General features: G+C 38.4%; 2 protein-coding genes across 2 annotated transcripts; both read left to right on the plus strand.

Moving 5' to 3' along the window:
* Window positions 1-227: 227 nt before the first annotated feature.
* On the plus strand, window positions 228-1,172 carry LOC140523135 (olfactory receptor 13C9-like). The gene has a single exon (XM_072638170.1). It carries the CDS (start codon window positions 228-230, stop codon window positions 1,170-1,172), a length of 945 nt encoding a protein of 314 aa, XP_072494271.1.
* A 7,466-nt stretch (window positions 1,173-8,638) lies between these two features.
* On the plus strand, window positions 8,639-9,583 carry LOC140523146 (olfactory receptor 13C2-like). The gene has a single exon (XM_072638176.1). The coding sequence runs from the start codon at window positions 8,639-8,641 to the stop codon at window positions 9,581-9,583; it is 945 nt and encodes a 314-aa protein (XP_072494277.1).
* Window positions 9,584-12,474: the final 2,891 nt, after the last annotated feature.

The following is a 12,474-nucleotide window of genomic DNA, read 5'->3' on the forward strand; positions in this document are numbered from 1 at the left end:
TTTATAGATGAGGAATCTAATGCAGACAGAGGTTAAATGACTTTCCCAGGGTTACAAAGAGTCTGAAGCAGGATTTAAACTCAGGTCCCCTGACCAGAAGAACAGAATTCTATCCAATAGTGTAATCCATGAATAGCCTTATAGTAAGACTCAAATATTTCTTGAAATGCTAATGGTACTTTGTTCTATATTCTACTCTCAATTCTTGCAGCTGATAGGAGAAAGAAATGGAAGGGATGAACGAGACAGTTCTAACTGAATTCATTCTTCTGGGACTTTCCAAATACCCCAAACTGGAGATTTTCTTTTTTGCGTTATGCATGACAATGTATATAGTCATCTTATTTGGAAATAGTGTCATTATCATACTGAGCATTCTAGATTCTCATCTGCATACCCCCATGTACTTCTTCCTCAGTAACCTCTCCTTCTTAGACATTGGTTACACATCTTCTTATGTGCCCAAAATGCTGATGAACTTCCTGTCAACCCGAAAATCGTTGTCCTTCTCAGGATGCGTAGCCCAGATGTCAATCGCCTTTGCCATGGGAACTACAGAGTGTATCCTGTTGGCTGTGATGGCTTATGACCGCTATGTAGCCATCTGTAACCCTCTAAGGTATCCCATTGTCATGAATAGGACCGTTTATGTGAACCTGGCAGCTTTGTCCTGGCTAATAGGTGTTCTTAACTCTCTGTTTCACACCGTTCTTACTTTGCAGTTGCCTTTTTGTGGGAAAAATGTCATTGACCATTTCACATGTGAAATCTTGGCTGTCATGCACCTAGCCTGTGCCAACATCTCCCTAAATGAACTCATCATGCTGGTAGCAACTATAATCTTCACCTTGGCTCCTCTTCTATTAATTGTTATGTCTTATGTCTTCATCCTCTCCACCATTTTAAAGATCCGCTCTGCTGAGGGGAGGAGCAAAGCCTTTTCTACCTGCTCAGCCCATCTCACCGTGGTGATCATCTTCTATGGCGCTATCCTCTTCATGTATATGAAGCCCAAGTCCAAAGCCTCTCTGACCACAGATAAGCTCATTGCCATGTTTTATGGGATTTTTACCCCCATGCTCAATCCCATCATCTACAGTCTGAGGAACAAGGATGTGAATGCTGCAGTGAAAAGAGTGCTGAGCAGAAATCTGTCCATAGGGAAATTGTGAAAGATTTGGTTTGGCTCCATGCTGCAGGTCCACATCTTAGAGCAACAACTTACTTGGATACTTTGAATTCCTCATTTTGGGGTAAATTCTCCCACACGGAAGGGCACGATCCTTCTCTCCCTCTCTCATCCTTCTCTTCCACAATTCTGGTCTAGGTGTTCTGATAAATTCTCAGCAGATGTTCTATCCAATCCACCTGAGGACTTCCTCTATTTTTTAACAGTAACACAAAAATATCAGTGTATAACTTGGATTGTCCAACTATTGCTTCATTCTCACTATGGATCCCTCCTGTCTCCTTTTCTGATTCTATATATTTGTGAACGTCTCTTATACCTTTTTTTTGCATTTAAGCCTTTGTTGGTAACATGTTGTAGCCTCTTTATTCATCTTTTCATCATTTTTTGGAGTAGTTGGAGAGGTTTTTTGGCCACAGCAAATCAGTAAAACAGGAGCAACTACATGATCTTTAAAATATATTTGCATTTATGGAATTTTTCATAAGAGAATATGAGACTGTTATTAACATTCAGTGTCCACCTGCTTCCCTCTGATCTCCTTTATGAACTGAATAAAAGTTGGTTGGTTGGTTGATTGGTTGTCATCCATTCTTAAAGAGGTCCAAAATGACATCACTATGTTACAGTCAAGTTTCAATGTGTCCAGCTGTGGCTAATCAGACCAATATCAGCTCAGAATGCTCTACCACAGGTCTGGCACAAGCACTCTGTGTGAACATTTAGGGGGAATACTCTAAATTTGTGCATCCTGTCTTTCCTTTGAGCTGTTTCAATTCTGTTTTGCTCACAGAACACAGCATCTTCTCTGATATGGGCAAGCCATGTTGAGCAGCCCTGTGTCAGTGTCTACCATGTCACATAATCAATTCCAGAGTTCTTAAGAGAGACCTTGAGAGTGTCCTTCATTGCTTCTTCTGACCACCATGTCAACACTTGCCCTGTGCTAGTTCTCCAAAGAATAGACTTGTTGATAAGCATACGTTTTACATTTGAACAACATGGTCAGTCCATCAGAGATGCACTGTCTAAAGAAGAGTTTGAATAAAAGAATATTCCAGTCAAATGACATAATATTGGTAATGTGAATAGAGCAATGTTTAGGAGGAGCCTAATAAATGCTTTTTCCTTTGTGTGTTTGAGGTTCTAAAGCAATTCAATAGCATTTCCTGAGTATTTTCCAGTTGAAGTGAGAGGCAGGATAGCACAGTGGATTGTATATGTGTGTGCATGCACATATACATACATTACATACATAATTAGGTAGATACATATATAATTATATACATATAATTAGATACTTGTATTACATATGTAATTAGATGGATACATATATAATCACATACATATACATATAATTAGACACCTATATAGTAGAAAAATATATTACATATATAACCAGATAGATAGATGCAATTGGAGTCTGGAAAACTTGGCATTAAATATCTCTGCCATTTACTAGTTCTGTGACCAGGGGCAAGTTACTTAATATCCCTAAACCTCAGCCAACTCTTTGAGAACCATCCAATAAGTTGTAGAGGGGTTACAATCTACAACAATATTCCCCCAATGAACTGATAATATACCCTAATATACCCTTGCCCTCCATTCCCTTCCTTACAGTTGCTCTAAGAGATGGAAAGGAAAAGGACTCAGTGTATAAAAAAATCTGCTGGAAGTTTCAATTGCAAGCACTCTCAGTAGACAGGGGAAGAAGAAACAATAAAGTGAATAATGGTAATAGCATTTTTATACCAAGGTAAGGTTCAACAAGCACTTTACCAGATCTCATCTGATCCTCATGGCAACCCTGGGACCTAGGTGTTATTATATTATCTGAATTTTATTGCTATTTAGTCTGTTAGTCATGCCCAACTCTTTGTGAGAGTTGGGGTTGTCTTGGCAGAGATATTGGAGCAGTTTCTCTCTCCATTGAATTTACAGAGGAGGAAACTGAAGCAAACAGGGCTCAGTGACTTGTCCTGGGTCACACAGCTAGTAAATGTCTGAGACCTGATTGGAACTCAGGTCCTTCCAACTACAGGATCTGCATTTTATCTCCTGTGTCACCTAGCTGCCCCATTTGATAGATTTGGAAACTGAGACAGACAGAAGTTAAATGACTTACCCAGAGTTGCACAACAAGTAAATTTCTAAAGCCACATTTGAATTCAGGTTTTCCTAACTCCAGAACCAGTGGCTTATCCACTGTACCACCAAGCTGCCTCTTGATCTCATGTAGGCAATAGTTGCTAGCTTGGTGCCAATCCAGTACCCATTTCTAATCTACTCCATCCCTACTTCTTCCAGTCTGTTCTGAGTCCATGAATGGCTCCTCTAAGTGGCCTCAATCTTAACCCCAACCTTGCTCCACAGGCAGGGCACCAGATCCTGGGCCACACACCCTAGTCCCAGATACCCAGCAGAAAGAGTTTAACATGGAATCCCCAAACCAGCATCTCTTTCCTCTCCAATATTCAGGCCCACAAAAAGTTCTGGGCTGAAGTTTCTCAAAGGTCACAGAAAGCATTTCTGGATTTATGGGCCTCAGTCGTGCTTCTGAAAACTGAATCATCTACCTTTTGTGTTTATATTTTTCCTTTATAAATGAATTGGAAAGGAAAAGGGGATTCCAAATAAAAATGTTTAACAGAAGTTCATACAAAATTAGAGTTGGAAATTATCTAATACAACTCCCATCTTTAATGAACAACATAGACAATTTTTCACTGAAAACACTAATTACTGAAAAAAATATTTTACTTTGAGTCACTCTGTTCATTTCTTCTTTCCACCACATAGTTTTATGGTATTTACTTTAGGAAGATCTGGATTCAAAACTTGTCTTTGTCACTTCCTCGCTACATAGTCATGGACCGCTCACTTAATCTCAGTTATTTTCTGCCATACTTTGAGAGTATCCCCTCCCAGATTGTTTCTCTTGGGAAGCAAAGTAGGCTATCTTTTGTCTCGATTCTAACCTAGCCTTTAAAATTGAATGGGTATTGCCTCTGACAGACTGAGACCAGGCAAAGACCTTAGCTTAAAAAGGCCAAGCTCTCCCACTGTATCCAAGGCCATTGCCAGTTGATCTGACTTCATTCTTGCTGTTGGATTCCAATCACTGGAGGAAAGAGTGAGGCTGATGACTCTGCCCAGTCCTGCCTCACTGAAATCCAATTCACTGGTAAGTCAAGACATAACACTCCTGACGTCATTGGTCCTCTTCAAGAACTGAGGTCAAACAACAAAAATATGCATTTGTACCTGTGTGTCTTCTGTTGCATAGAGAGACACTGAGACAGATAGATGACTACTTAGGTAAGTGGAGATAGATGGATATTTAAAAGCTCTGTCTTAATCGTCCAATTTGCCTGACCCACAGTCTTAAATTGGTCAACTATTCTTCAAAATTTCCCTTCCCTAAAACTCTATTAGCAAGAGGTGTTTTCTTGTTCCTTTGGCTTACTCTTCAATTAGAATGCACTAACATTTTCTTTCTAATTGCTCTGTGGGCCATTGTCCCTGAAGCATCCCAAAGTTTCTACATTTGGCACTTTTCACTTTTCATCTTTAAATTGCTTTGGGGATTAGCCTTGATTGCGTTGGGTAATGGCTGCTTTGCAGATATTTACGGTGATCCTTCTATGAGACTCTGGCAGTTTAAGAAATATACACAGACTACCTTAATGTCAGAAATTGTTTGGTGATGTTTTGGAAGTAGTAAGGCAATCTATTTGAAGAGGTGGAAATACTTTCTCTAACCTCCAGGTAAACCTTGGATATACTGACCAGACACCACCCTGGAATTTTTCAATTTCTGATGATAACTACGCTAGAATTTGGTTATATAGATTATGAATAGCATGAGTTATTAGATTCCAATCTATAACTACTTTTAGACATGAATACATCACCCTAGTAACTCATTGTTTGGTAACTTTACTGAATTGTAGCTATTTCCTATCCTGAGGGATTTCTTTAAAACAGCTTATATCAGGAATTTGTTTTTGTTCCACACAATATGTAATCTCATGCTAAACTCAAGAACTTATAATGATTACTATTATCGTTATACATACAAATCATTATAATAACATATTGCATATATTATATATATATATATTATTATATGATAGCATGTTATAAACAAATACTATAAATATATAACATAATAAAGTAATGCTACAATATAAAACTGTAATAACCACTATTATTATTAAGTGACTTTCCCATTCACACAGCTAGTAAGTTTCTAAGGCAGAATTTGAACTCAGATCTTTCTGTCTCCAAGTTCAGTGTTGCATCCACTGTATCACACAGCTGAAGAAACCTAGTAAATTTAGAAGTTACAGATATTGTTCAATTGAAGTACTAAGCTGTAGGAAAATAAATGTTTATTAGATATCTACTATATAAAAAAGCTTTGGGCAGCAATGTGACACAGTGGATAGAGTGCTGTGCTTACAGAGAGGAAGATTCATCTTCTTGAGTTCTGACATTTATTAGCTGTGTGACCCTGACAAGTTACTTTAACTTGTTTGTCTCATTTCTTCCTCTGTAAAAATGAGTTGGTAAAGGAAGTGACAAGTCATTCTAGTATCTTTGCCAAGAAAACCCCAAATGAAGTCACAGAGTCAGACATTACTGAAAAATAACTGATGACTACCAGAGAAACAAAGTGACAATATTCAAGGTCTTATAGTTAACAACCACACCACCAACAATAACCCTATGAGGTAGGTGATATTGTTAACCCCATTTGATAATTGAGGAAGTGAGTGAAAAAAACATGTATTAAGTTCTTACTATGTATGAAGCACACATAAAAATAAAATATCTCATGCTAAATACTTTATTAAAGGGTCTTACTCAGATTTATTTCCAATTTCACACAGTATCAATAGGTAAGACGAAAACCAGATGAACAATATGGCTATCATGAACACACAGAATTGCCAAGTCCCGTGGAGAAATTTAGTTCTCGCTTGTCAGGAAAAAAAATGGAGGTAAGTAATTTTGTTTTCTTATCAACCTAAGCTTCCTGACTATTCCCTTATTTTATTTCTTAGAAATAAGTGATTGATATATTACGAGTTTTTCAATAAATATTTATATTGTTCTATACTCATTCATATTCTCTCCGATCCCTAACTCATTGTTTCATGAATGGATTCTAAACCATCTAAATGTTCTAGACACAGACAGATATATAGATAGTTAGATAGATGATAGATAGATAGAAAGAGAGAGAGAGAGAGAGGAAAAAGAAAGAGAGAGGGAGAGAATGGAAGAAAGAGAGGGGGAGGGAAAGGAAGAAAGAAAGAGGGAGAGAAAGAAAGAAAGAAAGAAAGAAGAAAGAAAGAAGAAAGAAAGAAAGAAAGAAAGAAAGAAAGAAAAGAAGGAAGGAAGGAAGGAAGGAAGGAAGGAAGGAAGGAAGGGAGGGAGGGAGGGAGGGAGCAAGGAAGGAAGGAAGGAAGGAAGGAAGGAAGGAAGGAAGAAGAAAGAAAGAAAGAAAGGAAGGAAGGAAGGAAGGAAGGAAGGAAGGAAGGAAGGGAGGGAGGGAGGGAGGGAGGAAGGAAGGAAGGAAAGGAAGGAAGGAAGGAAGGAAGGAAGGAAGGAAGGAAAGAAGGAAGGAAGGAAGGAAGGAAGAAGGAAAGAAAGAAAGAAAGAAAGAAAGAAAGAAAGAAAGAAAGAAAGAAAGAAAGAAAGAAAGAAAGAAAGAAAGAAGGAAGGAAGGAAAGGAAGGAAGGAAGGAAAGAAGGAAAGGAAGGAAGGAAAGAGAAGGAAGGAAGGAAAGAAGGAAAGGAAGAAAGAAAAAGAAAAAAGAAGGAAAGAAAGAAAAAAGAAAGAAAGGAGGAAGCAAGGAAGGAAGGAAGGAAGGAAGGAAGGAAGGAAGGAAGGAAAGGCAGAGGAGGGGTTATTGATGTGGGAACAGTGAGCTTGGATTTTTAATATTTTGATAGCTATGTTTCAGTATAATTAGTTTCTTTTGTAATCCTATGAATTTTAATTTATTATGTTAAAAGCATTATTCTGAGAACAGGTCTTTAGGCTTCACCAGACTGCCAAAGGAGTCCATCACAGAGAAAAAGTTAAGAATCCCCTAGAGAAAAGAATCACTTAGGTTCTGTCCAGCTTCAATTCTATTACATGAATCCAAAAGGGACAGACAGAAATATCAACAAAGCAAAGTGATTTTCTTTAGCATATTTGAAAATGGAACAAAAGGATTTATTCAGCTGTAATTAATAGTATTTACTTTCATTAACACTGCTAGCATCTTAGATTTTCTAGAAGAAAAAAACAATTTCAAAGATTTTTAGAAGCATACACTTGAAAACTTTTTTAAAACTCTACATTGAATGAAATTTACTCCGGACACCCTTTCTTCCGTATGAGATGGGTCTAACTGGTACCACAACCAAGTGGGTTTGGTTAAGGAAGTACTTCCCCCAAAGGGACAGTTAGGTGGTGCAGTGGACAGAACACTAGTGCAGGAATCAGGAGGACCTGAGTTCAAATCTCACCTCAGACACTTGACACTCACTAGGTATGTGACCTTGGACAAGTCACTTAACCTCAATTGCCACATCTTTGGTCATCTCCAGTCATCCTGAAGAATATCTGGTCCCTGGATGCAGAGGGCTCTGGAGAAGTGAGACTGGTGACCTGCACAGCCTTCCTCCACTCAAAAAACAAAGTTAAGTGCCAGTCATGTCAACATTTCTCCGGTGTCATGGTCTTCTTCAGCAAAGAAGGACAAACATCTATACTTTCCCCCAAAAAAAAATTATTATAAGACAATCTTATCTCTTTCCTACCTCCCTACATGTCTCTGTATTATATAACAATACTACTTAAAGTTTTGCAAAGTGTTCTATATATGTATACTTTTCTCTGTGTGTGAAATTACTTTTGACTTTGATTAAACATAGAAATCAAGTCACTGAGTTTCTAAATTCATCTAAGATTGTTTTTTAGCAATTATTTCTCCTATTGATAGGCTAGAATATGGACACTGGAATCAGTGACTTCTATGGATAGTTTTCTGGGGAAAAGAATATGTAATTTTGAATAAAATAGTGACTTGATCTGGATGGTATATGGAGAAAAGAGTATAGAATTTTGAAGGGAATCAAAGTTTTCTAAAATACTTTGCATGTCATCTCATTTGATCCTCACAATAGCTCTATGAGATAAATGCTATTATTATCCCTATTTTACAGATGAGGAATTTGAGGCAGACAGAGGTTAAATGACTTTCCCAGTGTTACAAAGAGTCTGAAGCAGGATTTAAACTCAGGTCCCTTGACTCTAAGAACAGAATTCTGTACAGTAATACAACCTTTGAATAGCCTTATAGCAAGACTCAAATATTTCTTGAAATGCTAATGGTGCTTTGTTTTATATTCTCCTCTCACTTCTTGCAGCTGAAAGGAGAAAGAAATGGAATGGATGAACAAGACAGTTCTAACTGAATTCATTCTTCTGGGACTTTCCAAATACCCCAAACTGGAGATTTTCTTTTTTGTGTTATGCATGACAATATATATAGTTATCCTATTTGGAAATAGTGTCATTATCATACTGAGCATTCTGGATTCCCATCTTCACACCCCCATGTACTTCCTCCTCAGTAACCTCTCCTTCTTAGACATCTGTTACACATCTTCATTTGTGCCCAAAATGCTGGTGAACTTCTTGTCAACCCGAAAATTGTTGTCCTTCTCAGGATGCGTAGCCCAGATGTCAGTCTCCTTTGCCATGGGAACTACAGAGTGTGTCCTGTTGGCTGTGATGGCTTATGACCGCTATGTAGCCATCTGTAACCCTCTAAGGTATCCCATTGTCATGAATAGGACCGTTTATGTGAACCTGGCAGCTTTGTCCTGGCTAATAGGTGTTCTTAACTCTCTGTTTCACACCATTCTTACTATGCAGTTGCCTTTTTGTGGGAAAAATGTCATTGACCATTTCACATGTGAAATCTTGGCTGTCATGCACCTAGCCTGTGCCGACATCTCCCTAAATGAACTCATCATATTGCTAACAACTATAATCTTCATCTTGACTCCTCTTCTGTTAATTGTTATTTCTTATGTCTTCATCCTCTCCACCATTTTAAAGATCCGCTCTGCTGAGGGGAGAAGCAAAGCCTTTTCTACCTGCTCAGCCCATCTCACCGTGGTTATCATCTTCTATGGGACTATCCTCTTCATGTATATGAAGCCCAGGTCCAAAGCCTCCCTGACCACAGATAAGCTCATTGCCTTGTTTTATGGAATTTTCACTCCCATGCTCAATCCCATCATCTACAGTCTGAGGAACAAGGATGTGAATGCTGCAGTGAAAAGAGTGCTGAGCAGAAATCTGTCCATAGGGAAATTGTGAAAGATTTGGTTTGGCTCCATGCTGCAGATCCACATCTTAGGGCAGCAACTTACTTGGATACTTTGAATTCCTCAGTTCGGGATAAATTCTCCCACACGGAAGGGCACGATTCTTCTCTCCCTCTCTCATCCTTCTCTTCCACAATTCTGGTCTAGGTGTTCTGATAAATTCTCAGCAGATGTTCTATCCAATCCACCTGAGGACTTCCTCTATTTTTTAAACAGTGACACAAAAATATCAGTGTATAACTTGGATTGTCCATCTATTGCTTCATTCTCACTATGGAACCCCCCTGTCTCCTTTTCTGATTCTATGTATTTGATAAAGTCTCTTACAAGTTTTTTTGCATTTAAGCCTTTATTGATAACATTTTGTAGCCTCTTTATTTATCTTTTCATCATCTTTTGCAATAGGTGGAGAGGTATTTTTGACACAGTAAACCAGTAAAACAGTAGCAACTACTTAATCTTTAAAACATATTTGCATTTATGAAATTTTTCATAAGAGAATATAAGACTGTTATTTACATTCAGGGTCCACATACTTCCCTCTGATTTTTTTGAGCTGAATAAAAGTTGGTTTGTTGGTTGGTTGGTTGTTTCGTTGGTTGGGTGATTGTTGTCCATTCTTAAAGAGGTCCAAAATGACATCACTATGGTACAGTCAAATTTCAGTGTGTCCACCTGTGCCTGAGCAGACCAATATCAGCTCAGAATGCTCTACCACAGGTCTGACACAAATAGTCTGTGTGAACATTTGGGAGGAATCCTCTAAATTTGTGCATCCTGTCTTTCCTTTGAGCTGTTTCAATTCTGTTTTGCTCACAGAGCACAGCATCTTCTCTGATGTGGGCATGCCATGTTGAGCAGCCCTGTGTCAGTGTCTTCCAAGTCACATAATCAATTCCAAAGTTCTTAAGAGAGACCTTGAGAGTGTCCTTGATTGCTTCTTCTGGCCACCATGTCAACACTTGCCCTGTGCGAGTTCTCCATAGAATAGTCTTTTTGACAAGCATACCTTTTGCATTTGAACAACATGGTCAGCCCATCGGAGAGGCACTCTCTGAGGAAGAGTCTGAACAAAAGCATATTCTACTCAAATGACACAATATTTGTAGTGTGCATAGAGCAATGTTTAGGGGGAACCTAATAAATGCATGTTCCTCTGTGTGTTTGAGATTCTAAAGGAACTCAATAGCATTTACTGAGTATTTTCTAGTGGAAGAGAGGCAGGAGGGCACAGTGGATTGTATGTGTGTGTATGCACATATACATGTATTACATATATAATTAGGTAGATACATATGTAATTATATACATATAATTATATACATAAAATTAGATACTTGTATTACATATATAATTAGATACATATATAATCACATACATGTACATATAATTTGATACCTATATAGTAGATAAATATATTACATATTACATATATAACCAGATAGATAGATGTAATTGGAGTCTGGAAAGCTTGGCATTAAATGTCTCTGCCATTTACTAGTTCTGTGACCAGAGGCAAGTTACTTAACATCCCCAAAACTCAACCTACTCTCTCAGAACCATCCACTAAGTTGTAGATGGGTTGCAATCTACAACAATGTTCCTCCAATGAAGTGCTAATGTAGTACTATTACTAGATAGACTCCTCTTACCCTCCATTCCTTTCCTGACAGTTGATCTAAGAGATGGAAAGGAAAAGGGCTCAGTGTATAAAAACATCTGCTGGGAATTTCAATTGTAAGCACGCTGAGTAGACAGGGGAAGAAGAAACTATAAAGTGAATAATGGTAATAGTATTTCTATACCAATGTAAGGTTCAACAAGCACTTTACACAGATGTCATTTGATCCTCACAGCAGCCCTGGGACGTAGGTATTATTATATTATCTGAATTTTATTGCTATTTAGTCTATTAGTCATGCCCAATTCTTTGCGACCCCATTTGGGGTTTTCTTGGCAGAGATATTGAAGCAGTTTCTCTTTCCATTGATTTTACAGAGGAGGAAACTGAGGCAAACAGGGCTCAGTGACTTGTCCTGGGTCACACAGCTAGTAAGTGTCTGAGACCTGATTGGAACTCAGGTCCTTCCAACTACAGGATCTGCACTTTATCCTCTGTGCCACCTAGCTGCCCCATTTGATAGATTTGGAAACTGAGGCAAACAGAAGTTAAGTGACTTACCCAGAGTTGCACAACTAGTAAATTTCTAAAGCCACATTTGAATTCAGGTTTTCCTAACTCCAGGACCCATGGTCTCTCCACTGTACCACCAAGCTGCCTCTTGATCTCACATAGGCAGGAGTTGCTAGCTTGGTGCCAATCCAGTACCCATTTCTAATCTACTCCATCCCTGCTTCTTCCAGTCTGTTCTGAGCCCATGAAAGGCTTCTCTAAGTGACCTCAATCCTTAACCCCAACCTTACTCCACAGGCAGGGCACCAGATCCTGGGCCACCCACCCTAGTCCCAGCTACCCAGCTGAAACAGTTTAACACTCAGTCCCCAAAACTAGCATGTCTTTCCTCTCCAAGATTCAGGCCCACAAAAAGTTCTGGGCTGAAGTGTCTCCAAGATCAAAGAAAGCATTTCTGGGTTTACGGGCCTCAGTAGTGCTTCTGAAAACTGAATCATCTACCTTTTGTGTTTATATTTTTCCTTTATAAATGAATTGGGAAGGAAAAGGAGATTCCAAACAAAAATGTTTAACAGAAGTTTATACAAAATTAGAATTGGAAATTATCTAATGCAACTCCCATCTTTAATGCACAACAAAGACAATTTTTCACCGAAAACATTGATTATTGAAAAAAATGTTTTACTTTGAGTCACTCTGTTCATTTCTTCTTTCCACCACATAGTTTTATGGTATTTACTTTAGGAAGA

The sequence above is a fragment of the Notamacropus eugenii genome, chromosome 1, assembly GCF_028372415.1.
Source record: "Notamacropus eugenii isolate mMacEug1 chromosome 1, mMacEug1.pri_v2, whole genome shotgun sequence".
Lineage (NCBI taxonomy): Eukaryota > Metazoa > Chordata > Mammalia > Diprotodontia > Macropodidae > Notamacropus > Notamacropus eugenii.

Coding starts and splice junctions, on each gene's coding strand:
- LOC140523135 (XM_072638170.1), top strand. CDS start 228: ATGGAAGGGATGAACGAGACAGTTCTAACTGAATTCATTCTTCTGGGA.
- LOC140523146 (XM_072638176.1), top strand. CDS start 8,639: ATGGAATGGATGAACAAGACAGTTCTAACTGAATTCATTCTTCTGGGA.